The sequence below is a fragment of the Ambystoma mexicanum genome, chromosome 11, assembly GCF_040938575.1.
Source record: "Ambystoma mexicanum isolate Mex_15411 chromosome 11, UKY_AmexF1_1, whole genome shotgun sequence".
Taxonomy (NCBI): domain Eukaryota; kingdom Metazoa; phylum Chordata; class Amphibia; order Caudata; family Ambystomatidae; genus Ambystoma; species Ambystoma mexicanum.
The window spans coordinates 400327779-400341496 of NC_090934.1; the positions used below are offsets into that span (position 1 = coordinate 400327779).

The 13718-nt window shown below is 47.4% G+C and overlaps 1 protein-coding gene across 16 annotated transcripts in view; it reads left to right on the forward strand.

Moving 5' to 3' along the window:
* The window catches only part of PACSIN3 (protein kinase C and casein kinase substrate in neurons 3), a 564411-nt gene that overhangs the window by 410012 nt on the left and 140681 nt on the right, over positions 1–13718 (forward strand). For all 16 annotated transcript variants that reach the window (XM_069623167.1, XM_069623169.1, XM_069623177.1 and 13 more), the window contains one exon: positions 9416–9571. In XM_069623167.1, coding sequence (XP_069479268.1) covers positions 9416–9571 — 156 coding nt within the window. The remainder of the gene's footprint in view (positions 1–9415; positions 9572–13718) is intronic.

Here is a 13718-nt window from a genome sequence, read left to right on the forward strand (position 1 = left end):
GAAAGCGGAGAACCTTGCGACAGCCAGAGAGCGAGGGGACCCGGCACCGCCGCTAGCTGTCCCTGCCGGCCCGCCGGCGAGAGCACACGCGGAAGCAACACACCCGAGCATCGGTGTGGGCCCCAGCTGGAAACCCACGGATCACCCAGCCCGGGTCAAGGCCCGGATCAGGAGAGGCAGCCGCATCCCCGACCAGCACACCAGAAGTAAGTGCCTGCCATTACGAGCGGATACACGGCCACCCACCGGCGGGGGCCGTCGACCGTCCCATCAACTGCAGGGTGCGGCGGCGACCAACGCCCGGAACTGCTTCACACCACCTAACCCCGGGGGGAGCTATCATTCACCCAGCTACCCGAACTGCAAGCCCACGGACAATCCGCTGAGGGTCGCGCCGCGGGGGGCGCCACGGACGGCCGATGACGCGGTTATAGCGGGACTGTGGAACCATCTAACCACCCCCCACGGCCGACGGGGGTGAACACGAGCACCAAGCCAGGGTGTGACTCAGCTCTGAAACGATCCCCAGAGGAGAGATCCTCATAACTCAACGTGGCTATCCATAAACTGGCACCGGTAAAACCAGAACCATCAGGCGGTGTAATGTCTCCTCCCAAAGGCAGATCAAAAAACATAACGATGGACGCATTTACTACCCCCAAACCGAAACAACAGATATCACACGCGGAGAACAACATGGCCGAGGCGCCAACACCGACGGCAGACCCTCGTGACTCACAGATCCTTCAGGCAATCGCGGCACTGAGAACAACGGTAGAGGACATGAGGGGGGAGATAATATCAGACCTCCAATTAATAAGGCAAGACGCCCGAAACCTGGCTGAAAGAGTCACCGCCACAGAAGCCACCACACGTGAGACCTCAGAGGCGACGCAGGGACTACAAGCGAAGGTCAAAGCGCTAGAAACAACGGTGGCAAGACTAGAAGCAAGATCCGAGGAAGCAGAGGGCCGGGCACGACGGAACAACGTTCGAATCTTGGGAATTCCGGAGGGCATGGAGGGCTCAGACCCCACAGAATTCATAGAATCATTGCTACTACAGGAAATTGGGGCAGGCAACCTCACCCAGGGGTTCTCCGTGGAACGTGCCCACAGATCTCTCCAGAAACGCCCACCCCCAGGGTCTTACCCGAGACCTATGATTGCAAAAATTTTGAATTTCAGGGACCGAGAAACTATACTGAGGTTCTCCAGAGAAGGGGGAGAGATTAAAAGAAACGATGCATTAGTAGTCATGTACCCTGATTACACGCCGGTGGTGCAGCGAGCAAGAAATTCCTTTGTACCCATAAAGGCCAGACTACGCAAACTAAATCTTAAATACATGCTGCTGTACCCAGCAAGACTTAAAATAATACACAAAGGGAAGGCGATCTTCTTGGAAACCCCGGACGCGGCAAACTTATGGCTCGAACATAATAACCTAGCGGAAGACACAGAGGAACAGGCGAAAAGCAGCAAAAACTGACTCCGCAAGAGCCCAACGCAAGCGAAATAGAACGTAAAGATTGAACTCAGATCCGCATCGAGGAAACAGAAAGATTGGGCAGGAAGCAGGAGCCCCAATCACAAGACAGCTGCTGAACCCCCCCAACAGACAAGGTGTAGTCAACGCAGCTACACACCGCCCGAACCTGAAGACCTGGAGAGGTATGGAAGGCTTGGGAGCCCCCGAGCGTTGTGAGTTTGAAACAACTGCTGGGGGCAGTTTCTTCTTTTTGTTTTGTAATGTTAATCCATTCCCCGGAATGGTAGTTGAAGTAGTTAGTCAGTCTCCAAATGAAGAAGCACAACTGGAGGGCCAGGGGGCCAGAACGGTGGCTGGGAGGGGCAGAAGTCCACGAGCAAGGGCTGACCTTGAGGCCCCAGATGAGAACGCAGACACACCAGGGAGAAGCAAGACCCTCCCGCACCTCCAACATAACCCAGATGGCAACGCACATTAAGATACTGACCTGGAACGTAAGGGGCCTGGGCACCTACCTTCGTAGAAATAGAATCAAATCCTACCTAAGCAGGAAGAAAGTGGACATAGCCCTGATACAAGAGACACACTGTGACAAGGAAGCAAACGCAAAGCTTGATGAGTACTGGGGGGGACAGGGCTTCGGAGCACCTTACTCTAAATACGCCAGAGGGGTTTACACTTGGATCAACCCACGAACACCAATCCACCTGCATAAAACGGAAATAGACCCAGAGGGCAGATACCTCATAATATGGGGCACCCTTGAGCACAAAGAGATTTGCATAGTTAACTCATACTTCCCCAATAACAACATCCCCAACCACCTGAAAAAACTGGGTTCCAAGATGGTGCAGTACAGGGAGGGCCTCTTTTTGTGGGGAGGCGACTTTAACTGTGTTCATGACCCAGAACTGGACAGATCCTGGTCCCCACAGAAGGGTCCCTCCGCAGCCACTTTATCCCTAGTCACCTTATTAAAGGAACTGGATCTGACCGACACGTGGAGGGAATTACACCCAGTCGAGAGGGCCTACTCATACTACTCATCACCCCACAAACTCCACACCAGGCTTGATTACTTCTTCATAAGCAGAGAACACCTACCCCAAGTAAGTGACACGCAATACCTAGGGAGGACTATCTCCGATCACTCCCCCCTACTGCTAGACTGGCGACACAATAGCCCCAGACCACCCATCCCCATGTGGAGAATGCCCACCGAGGCCCTAATAGATCCAGCTTTCAGGGAGGAACTACATGAAGTTATAGAGAACTACATAACTGAAAACTCAGGTAGCGTCGAACATGCCAGGACATTATGGGACGCCCTAAAAGTAGTTACGAGAGGGGAAGTTATAGCGAAAGCCGGAGGAATCAGGAGAACCCTAAAAACCGCCCTTGAACAGAAAGAATGTGAGATATTATCACTTGAATCCACACCAGTGGATACCCCCGGGAGGGAGAATGACCTCAGAACTCTTAGGGAGGACTGCTCAGGGGCATGGGACAGACTAGCCAAATTTGATTTCATAACCAGAACAAACAGAACACACTCAGAAGCGGACAAACCTGGCCGGCTACTAGCCTGGCTTTGTAAAAGAGAGCACCCTAAACACATAACCACGACACTACAGGATGAACACGGTGCAGTGCATGGTACCCAACAGGGCATCAACGATGCCTTCAAAGCTTACTATGCCAGACTATACTCCCATACAGAAAAAGTCCCGCAAGAACAAATCTTGGACACCATAGAAGAAATAGGGCTACCCAGACTATCGCCAACACGATCCGAGACCCTAGACTCTGACATTACACAAGAGGACATATCAGAAGCCATTCGCTCCCTAGCCACATGTAAAACCCCGGGGACAGATGGGCTCCCCCCCGAGTTTTATAAAGCATTTGAACCTTCCCTGACCCCCCTACTACACCAGGTCTTCTTAGAAGCCTACGAAGAAGGCATCCTACCAGACAGCATGAGAGAAACCCTGGTGATACCAATGCTCAAGCCCGATAAACCTCCCGATAAATGCGACTCCTACCGACCGCTCGCTATGCTGAATTATGACGTCAAAATATTGACGACGGTCCTAGCAAACCGACTCTCCAAAGTGATTGGAGACGTCATACACATAGACCAGAATGGTTTTATACCCGGCCGAAGCACGTCCTTGAACTTGCGAAGGCTCCAACATATCATAGCCCAAACCAACGCATGTGACGAACAACTAGCACTACTGTCTCTAGATGCCATTAAGGCGTTTGACTCCATATACTGGGAGTGGCTCATAGCGGTTATGGAGGGATTTGGAATTGGCCAAAGGTTCATCAGATGGGTTAAGATCCTATACAATAATCCGAGGGCTAGGCTCAAAACTGGGAAATACGTGTCGGAAGCCTGGGACATCCAAAGGGGCACTAGGCAGGGCTGCCCACTCTCTCCCATGCTTTACGTTCTGGGACTAGAACCCATAGCAATTTACCTTAGAAACCAGTTCTTTGATGCAGGGATCAGGCTGGCAGGAATAGACCACATCATCTCACTATATGCCGACGACGTCCTGATATACGTAAACAACCCCCATAAAAATGTCCCGACAATATTGGACGTCCTTGACAACTATGCCAAATACTCTGGCATTAAGTTTAGCAAAACTAAATCCTGCTTGTTCCCACTAGCAGGATTAAAAAATAGAAGCACCGACGAACTCCCCAAGGTGGGCGTCGAGTGGCGGACGACGGCTTTCCGTTACCTTGGGATCCAAGTAATGCATACCCCGGAGCTGATGCATGAGCATAACACGAAGGCAGCGGTTCCCATACTTAGGAAATCCATAAAATTCTGGGCAAAGCTTCCATTATCTGTGCTAGGCAGGGCCTCAATAGTTAAAATGATCATCCTCCCCAGATTCCTGTACGGGTTTCAAAACGTGCACTTCTACATTACAAAACCCTTTTTCCAACTCCTTGACGCGATAATCAGGGAATTTCTGTGGGGAAACGGCAGACACCGGGTGGCCTTATCTACGCTGGTCCTGCCGTATGAGCAGGGCGGAATTCAACTACCAAACTTAGAAAAATACTACCTGGCGGCCCAACTGAGCCATGTATCCAAATGGCTAGCAGACGAAGTCACTTCCGAGTCCCCCCTGCTGCAAGGGCTGATAAAGCCGCTTCGGCTGAAAGAATTGATCTGGGCCCCTAAAAACCTTATGTGCAAACCACCATTCCTGGCAGACCTAGGCAAGAGAATATGGCACAGAGCTATGATGATCCAGCATCTGAAACAACCATACTACCAAGAAGTGCCGATATTGGCTGGCCTGGGTGAAACACACGTTAACCTGAACAACATCAGATCGTGGGAAAGGAAAGGGCTATACACCTGGGGCGACCTCTACATGGACGGTTTATTTAGAGAATTTGCCGAAATACGGGAGATGGAGGATATCCACGCCGGACAATTCTTGTGGTACCAAAAGCTCCGGAACATAGCCCGATCTAGATGGGCCACCTGGCCCGAGGAACCGGAGGCAGATCCCTTTCTGACATTGATATACAACCTGAACGATGGCGGGAGGGTAGTATCGCAGTTATACAGCATCGTGCGCAACATCCCCAACCCTCGAAGCGAAGCAATGAGGGCCCGCTGGCAAATGGACATGAGGCAGGAAATGTCCGACAACGAATGGCTCAGGGCACTGTCGTTCCCGAAGGAAGTGTCAAGGAACCAGAGATTCCGATTAATACAAATCAATGTGCTCTACCGCACCTACCTGACTCCAAGAAAACTAGCAAAGTTTAATAAGACCAACCAAGCACAGTGTAACTGGTGCGGGACGGAAGGAGCAGATCTGATCCATATGCTATGGAACTGCGTTAAGACACAAACTCTCTGGGCAAAAGTGAAGCAGACTTGCGAAGCAGCTGAAGTCACGAGATACAAATGGACCCCAGCGGAATGTCTCCTGGGTAGCTACCCCAGGCTAGCCAAACTTAAACATGCTGTGAAATTGATGGACCTGTTGTGTATAACAGCCAAGAGGACCATCGCCATGGCATGGAAAAAACCTGCGGGTCCGAGCTGTAAAGCCTGGCGCATCGAACTGGAAAGGTGGGCAAATGCTGAAACCAAAGCCTGGGAGGACAGCATAGCCAGATCCACCGAAGAATCAAGCACGGCACTGGAGGCATGGAAAGACACTATGGCTAAAATATTTCGATCCTCCGATGATAAACCCCCTTGAATAATGAACTCGAACACCCTACCGACCCACTGAAACGAATAAACATTGGAATACGACCCCCCGTCAACCAGGCCATCCCAGAAGGATTCCCGATGGCCCCCCCAAAGCCGTGCCAACCGCCCATCCCCCCCTCCGAAGACGGACTAACCTCCAGCTAACCCCCATAAGGAGACAGTTAATGTTTTTATGTTGTATTAATGTTGTTAACTTTTGTGAATGTAATGGCATGTTACCTGCAAGTAAGTCAGTCAGCCTGAGCTAAAGGCCTGACCAATGAAAATGTGTAATGCATATAACCACAAATGCCAATAAACAAATTTTAAAAATTGAATGTTGAGCTTTGCTAGCTCAACATTCATGGGAGCCCCCTTCGAGCCAATGCACAAAGCCAGTCTTAAACATCTAACATCTAAAATTGCTCTCCTTGTCGCTATCGCATCAATAAGGAGAGTACGTGAAGTACAATCCCCTCCCAGTGCAAGATCCTTTTGTCATTCGCAAAAACAAGGTGGTACTACGCCCACTTCCACACTTTTCTTCAAAATTCATCTCAAAGTTCCATGTAAATCAATCCATAGAACTTCCTGCTTTCTTCCAGAACCCAAAGAATGCAGCAGAAAGTAGTCCACATACCTTAGATGTCGGAAGAGCTGCCATATATTGCCTTCAAAAGACTAACTCGCTCAGAAAAATAGACCATTTGTATCTCTAGCCACAGGGAAAGCGGGGATCATATCTCAAAATCAGCTATCTCAAAATGGTTTGTCAAATGCATCTGACTTTGTTATTCTCTTTTCAAGAGAAAATTACCCTTCAAGCCCAGAGCACAGTCAACTCGGGGCACAGGGGCTACTCTAGCTTTCATTGCAAATGTCCCCTTAGATGCCATTTGCAAAGCTGCCACTTGAAGTTCTGTACATACTTTGACACAGCACTACTGTTTAGATACACATTCTAAAAGTAACACGCACAGATGGGTCAGGCGGTGTTTAAAAAAAAAACAATGTTGTCGGTCTACCTTCAATCAACCCACCAACTTCTCCAAGTAGTGCTTGCTAATCTTTGCAAAGTATGCTATTCTAAACAGATCCAAAAGCCTCAGAAGGCATACATTACATACCGTAATTGTATTTCTAATGCTTGTATATGCTTACATTCACATACTCCCGCCCTTCCTCCCCTCTTGGAGTTGAAGGTTCTAGGGCAGATCATAGATATTTCACATCTCATCACAACTTACTATTCTCCACGCATACACTCCATATGCCCACATGTCAGAAACCAAAACAATCTGAGGTACCTCGACGCGTGAGGGATCATGGGCATATAGATGTCACACTAGGGTAATATTACAAACACACCCAGCTGACGTCCCTTTTCGAACTTTGAAAACCATGTGCAATACTCTGCACCTACGACTAGATGTTTGCCTATGCAAAGCATGTGAATCTAAGCAGATACAAGCATCAGACTTACAATTACGGTAATGATATCTTTTGATGCTAGCACTATTTCTGGAGTGCTGCCTGCTTCGGTGGAAGCTGTTTTGTTGGAGGAGATGGAAATATATGTATGCGTGTATGTGTTTAGGTTTGCATAGGTTGCAAAGCATGCCACTATAAGCCGATAAATGCCTCAGACTATTACTGGGTAAGTTTGATTGATGCATAAAAAATGTATACTCTTTAAAAAGGATTACACATAAGTCACACAAAGTTAAAATACATTGTTTAGATGGATAGACTATGAACTTATCATTTGTGTGGAACCCTTTTTTAAACAGTATATATTTTTCAATATTTCTGTGTAGTGTGCTCTTTTGTTTTACCTATTGAGCCTAATTGTAACTACTTGCCAGCCTTGTGCCCCCTTCCCTTAGAAGATCCCAACTGCACTGCACTGCTCCGTAACGCAGAGTGTTTAGACTACCTTTGATGGACACCCTATATCCAGTTAGGAATTTAGGAACACTTTTCCTAATTGGAGGGCTGTGAAAAAACCTAACTAACAAGAGGGCATGATGATTGGAATGTGGAGCCAAGGGAAGGCACCGCCGGTAGACAGACTGGGATGCAGGCAGAGGGAGCACATGAAGCAGTATAAATAGGAGGAGAATAGGAGAGCTAGAAGGATTAGGGTAGAGAGGAGAATTGGTAGACGACACACCTTTGTAGACCAAAATGGTATCCAAGGGCACCTGGAGAGGGAATTAGCGACAAGGGGACCCATGAAGAGGAGGGTCAATTTGCTTGATAAAGAGTGATGGGTGGGGAAGAGTAGTGTGGCGAAGTGGCTGGAAGTGAAAGATTTTCAACTTTCCACTGATACAGGTGGCTAAAAGCTGTTACTGCCAAATCCGACCGCTGCTCTCAATTTAATGGAATTCAAAGGGCAGCATGAGGTTTCAGGGAGTTGTGTGAATTAAGAGAATTGCTGGATCTGCCTTAACAATGAATTGAAACATAGAATTTGCAGGTTTCAGATGGCCTAGAACTTCCCCAAGCCCCTAATTTGGTAAGGTCATTCGGCAACGTTGATCTGAATCCCTACATAGACTTGGCTTACAGTCATTTCATGTTTTAGGTGAGTGGAGGATAACCAAGAATTGCATTTATATTAACCTTTGTATGGGCCATACATTCAAGAAGCTTATGAAGGTACAAACCATGGCAAAGATGTTGGGGGCATTCCAAGATTAGAATTCCAATCTGGCATTCTGCAAATCTTGCAAGATGTGGCTTTATCATTGTGTCCAATATTTTCTCCTCCTTAAGTTCCTCTGAGGACTGTAGCTATACTGGGTACACCTACTCCTGTGTTCACTTTGGGCCTTGCAGCCCTGGATTCTCAAGATTACGACCGGCTTGAGATCAGTCCTGATGTATCTTTGTCTTTTGCATCCCCGGAAAGCCTTATCTGGATGTAGGCCCCAATGGCACCATAGCATGTCCCATAACTCCTTTTTTTATAGGCACACACGGGCTACAAAGACCCCAGTACTTAAAGGAATCTTTCCTTTTTCCAGATCACGGAAGGCTGGCACACCCCTCTGAGTTCCATGGCAGACCGCTGAACATGTTAAAAAAAACAGTGCCAAAACTCCAAACCTGAAGGGAATGGGCGGTGCAGCATATCCGCGGACCTGTAAAATATTCTTTTAGTAGTGTTAATCATTGGCTCGCTTGTATTTATTTCCCACAGTGCTTGTTTGAACAAAAGGAAAGATCGGCCAGAATAGCAGAATCTGCTCTCGTCTGCAGTTAAAATGGTAGAAAAGAGAATGGTGTCTCCATAATGTTTGAACATCCTACTGTTCTGTGAATTTGCTTGTCTCAGTGAATTCCCTTCTTTAATTTGGTGCTCACAAAGACACCCCTATGTGCATTAACTCCAAATCTCTTGCTAATGTTGTCATCATTCGCTTTTAACCTACTGGGCACCTTTGACTATGCAGAATTCATGGACCCAGCCTCCCCAGTGGAACTTCCATTGCATAAAGCAATTTAGTTCCTCCATTGTAGGATCCCATCACAGTGCAGGAATTAGGCTGTCCTCTGAATTGGCTGCTTTCATGAAGAAGATATCTGGGTATAACTCTAATGGGCTTTCCTCAGGTTACAGGGGTTCTGCATTGTACTAGTTACCTCCTTTAAATCTATTCTTCTCCCTAACAGGTGGAAGCAGCTAAGAAGAGTTACCACGTAGCCCGTAAGGATGAAAAGACTGCTGTAACCCGAGAGAGCCACTCCAAAGCGGATGCCTCTGTCTCCCAAGAGCAGCTGCGCAAACTGCAAGACCGTGTAGAGCGATGTGGCCAGGAAGCCGAGAAGGTAAGGAGAGGACAAAGCGGGAGCTAAGATTTATTTATTTTATTTGTACCACGCTGGCAGACGAGCCCGGAGGCATGATAGCGCACCAGGTAAACAGACGGACATGTAGAAGCAAAGAAATAGCCGCACAACAACAGACGATGGAAGGATGAGTTCAGAGCCAGGAGAGCAGTCAGATAATCGTCAAACATTATTCAAAAGAATTTGTTTTCAATCTGCTCTTGAAAAGTTGAAGATTGGTACATGACCTCACATTTAGTTGAAGCATGTTCCACAACCGTGAAGCTGCATGTGGGGGAAAGATCTACGTTCCACGTAATCCAGCTGTGCTCTTAGTGTTTCCAAAAGTTCCTAGAGTTAGACCTTAACGCTATATGTGCCGGCAGGCGCGAGGCACGACTAGCCAGAAACATGGGGCTTGCCCCGAGAGACAGTTGTGCGTGATACATATTGTACGATGGATGATTCGGCTACGGATAGGGAGCCAATGTAACATGTTATCTCCTTTGATGAGCATGGGCAGTTGGGAGTGAGCAAAGTGGAATATGGGTAATGATTTTGGTGTTGCATGCGCTTGAAAAAGGAGAGTGGGGGGAGTGAGTTGGGAATGGGAGGTGAGGGAGGTTACTGAGTATAAGAGGATGGGTTGTGAAGGCAAAGAGGGGAGCAGTGTGGTTGAAAGCAATTCAGAATCATTTGATTTTATTTGTTGGGTTTCATTCATCGCTCCAACTGACCTGCTGCTTCAGCATCCATACATTTAGCGGGGATAGGGAAAAACAAAGGCACTTGGTTGGTGTTTGGGCCCATAGGTTGAGCCTAACTGGTGGGGTTTAGAGCACTTGTGAACTTCAGGTCAGGTTCAAGTGGGATGTGCACGAGAAGGCTGTTCCTGAGAGTAGAGCCCTTAAGTGTATGCATCAGCTTCGAAAATGTGTTCTTAACGGGAATCTGGCCTTTTGGGTAGGTAGTCTGGGAGCCCTCAAGTGATTTAAAGGGCGAGGTCATAAAAGGTGTGTGGACTAGGCAGAGAGTCCTGAAGCTGATGGAATGTTCATCCCTGGCTGGCCAGTGCAACGTCTTAATATCTTTGGAGAAGTGTGATATGAGCCTTTGAGGTCCAAGATTAGGCTGATATTATTTTGGATTCTTTGTAGTTTATTTAGAGTTTTGGCTTCCTGCTACAGATTGTTGCAGTAAAGAAGGCAGAAAATTACTAGAGCCAATGTCGTAGCAATCCTGTGCAGCAGCAGTAAGAGTGAGATGATCGACCAGACAAGTCACAGAAGGCCAACTAAGTAATAGAATTGATGTGTGCTTAATGTGAGGGAGTTGCTTTTGGCATGCTCCCTGAACATTTTTTTCGGTAGTGTGAATGTCAGGATCAACTTTCATACCTTCAATGTTGATGCACTCAGACTTGAAATGAATCCGTTTCCGTGGGAATCCATGTAACTCCTCATGAGTGGGTGATTGGGCAGAGTAGCAAGAGGTGGTAACGCGTCATTTCCTTGTATTCTTTTCACTGCAAGGAAATGTATGTTTCTGGGGCATGTGAATCTGTTTGGGCTCAATGCTGTGTATATTCCATCACCTAGTGGTTGGCCAGGAGGATTACAAATGGTTTATTTCCAAAGTAAAATCGGGTTTCTTGTTGCACTATTTGTCTCTTGTGTCTTTAGGCACTCACAATCTGGTGCCTGCGACATCAGATTTTCCGTTGGTTGCAGTAGCCGAAGCGGAAATCAATGTCACCAACACCACGTGTGTCGAGACAGTGAACCTTTTTCCAGAACGACAGTAGCAAGATGACTTCATAATTCAGCTCTGCCAACTACAAAGTTTTGACAGGGGAGTACAACTCTGCCTCTGAGAAACACTGCATGGCATGCTAGGATTAGGTTGCATCACCAGAGAATAACTGACATAAATGTTGCATTTGGGCTGCTATCACTGACATGTCACGGCCCAAACAAACTAAAATAAAAACTTTGACTTCTTAAAGGCTTCCCTCTCAACTTTAGGGGACACCCATGCTGCAGACACAATAACTCACACTCTGCACAAGAGAAGTCAACATCTACATCCTTGGGAACAATGGGAAGAATACAGTGATTGGGATGTTGAGGAGGGGCTTGCGACTCATGACACTGCATATAGAATATTGACGATACACCCCCATGATAAGAGCAATCACACAAGCGTTAGCTAATGTTAACCTGCTAATGCAAGAAAAAGATGAGGACCCAGAGGGAAAACGATAAACCGCATATAAGCTCAGACACTCTGCCTACCAAGTCCACAAGTGTACGCCTTTCTTTGTATGACTATCAGCCAGAGAATTATTATCTGCAAAACATAGTAGTTCACAGGGGCTTACTCCTAACATTGAAAAGCCCACAGGAATATTTTGTGTGAGTGCCCTGATGATTTTTAATCCCCACAGTAGATTCCCCAATTGATCAACCAACGTACGGTGCATTGCTTAAAAGGGTGACAGAACATTTTAATATTTATGTGCAACAGGCCACTGAAGACAGGGATTTCATTGCGGGCATTTTAGAAGAACCAAAGCCAAAAGCTTAATATATCCCTATTTTACAATTGGAAAAGAGGCAACCAAGTTAAGATTAAGTCAGAATTCCTATGGCCATTTTTTAGGCCTCCTCAACTTTCTGCTTTATTTCCATGTGTTTTTTTTAATCTCCGTTTTCATTTTGGTGGACAGGGGACTTCTCTTGCAGCCCCTCTCCCATTACACCCCTTTTTACTTTACGTAAGGTTTACAGTTGGTTACCCCCTAAGATTACCCCTTTTTAGCCCTAGGATCATTCTATCACCTGGCACAGGTTTTAGGGAGTTTAGTGGCAGCTAGACGTTTGGTCTTCAACGATGGTACAAACCATTTTACTGCATTGGTATCCCAGTGTACCATTTAGGTAGACATTGGGATACCAAGGTTTTTTTTTTATTTTATTCTGCTCTAGCCCATTTTGTGTTTCATGGCTTCCTTTGTTCAGGGTGATCACGCAAATGCTCAAAATGGCAGTTCTGACCACATGAGCTCTTTGTGATCCCACAATGGCAGCCTCTGTATTGGTCTTAAATGGCTTAAGCGGGTAGGTCCCTGGATTCTCCCTCTCACTTCCTGTGGGGGGTGGCTTTTACTAAGCCGCAGAATGGTTGATTATCTGATGCTTTGCCACCAGCCCATTTCAGTGATTGGCTGGCTAGGCTTTGGCCATCGCCTTTGTGCTTGTGTATTCAGGCTTTGCCCTGTCACTGCTTCTTTCTGTTCTTGATTTGTTCCTGCAACGTGCAGGTCGCAGGTCTGCTGAAAGATTTTTCCAGCCATTTGGGCTATTCTTAAAGCCGCCACTTGCTGAGTGCAGTGGATTGGGCATAGCCCAGTTGGGGTTTTCTGCCTCTGAAAGTCCAGTCTGAACTTCTTAAAGACTTCTGCTGACTCCCCACATTTGCTGGGTAAGCCTTCCACTCTGGAACCATTTAGTAGGCTGTTAACTGCCTCATCCCGCCAGGATCATCCGCTGGATTGTGGGCCACTGCTTGTGTCCACAGGGGTGTTGAGACTTCACCACCCCACCTGTTTTACAGATCTGGATGTCTGAGGATGCCTCTAGCTGTTATACATGTGCTTGCATCATTTGCGGCTGTGCTACCTTCGTGTTTTGTCCACAGCAGTTTCTGTCTGTAGAGGTTTCTATGTCTTCCTGGAGCCTTCCTCACTGAGGTTTACCCTCCTGGTTTAAAGGTTGATGGCATCAGAAGAGCATTTGTTCCTTTCCTGGATCTCTGGCACAGTTGCTGTGGAAAAGGAGCACTGTACTTATCAAGTTGTTTAGTGCTGCTGAAGCCGTTTCTGCCAAAACTACTCATGTGAGTACTTACTTTTGCCCCCGGGATAGGTGCTACTCGCCCCCAACGGTCCCTCTGGTCAGGGGTAGAGTTTCTTTGAGGATGAGTCTTTAAGAAGTCTCCTATAGACTTGGATTGGGGGTGGTCCTTCTCTGCTACTTCATCCTCTGGGGCTCTTCATCCTTCAACCTCTGGCATTCTTCTTTGGGGTCCTCTTTGGCCGTCCCTGTTGTTGCTCACTGCAGAATCCGCTCCTGTGGGGGGTGGGAGG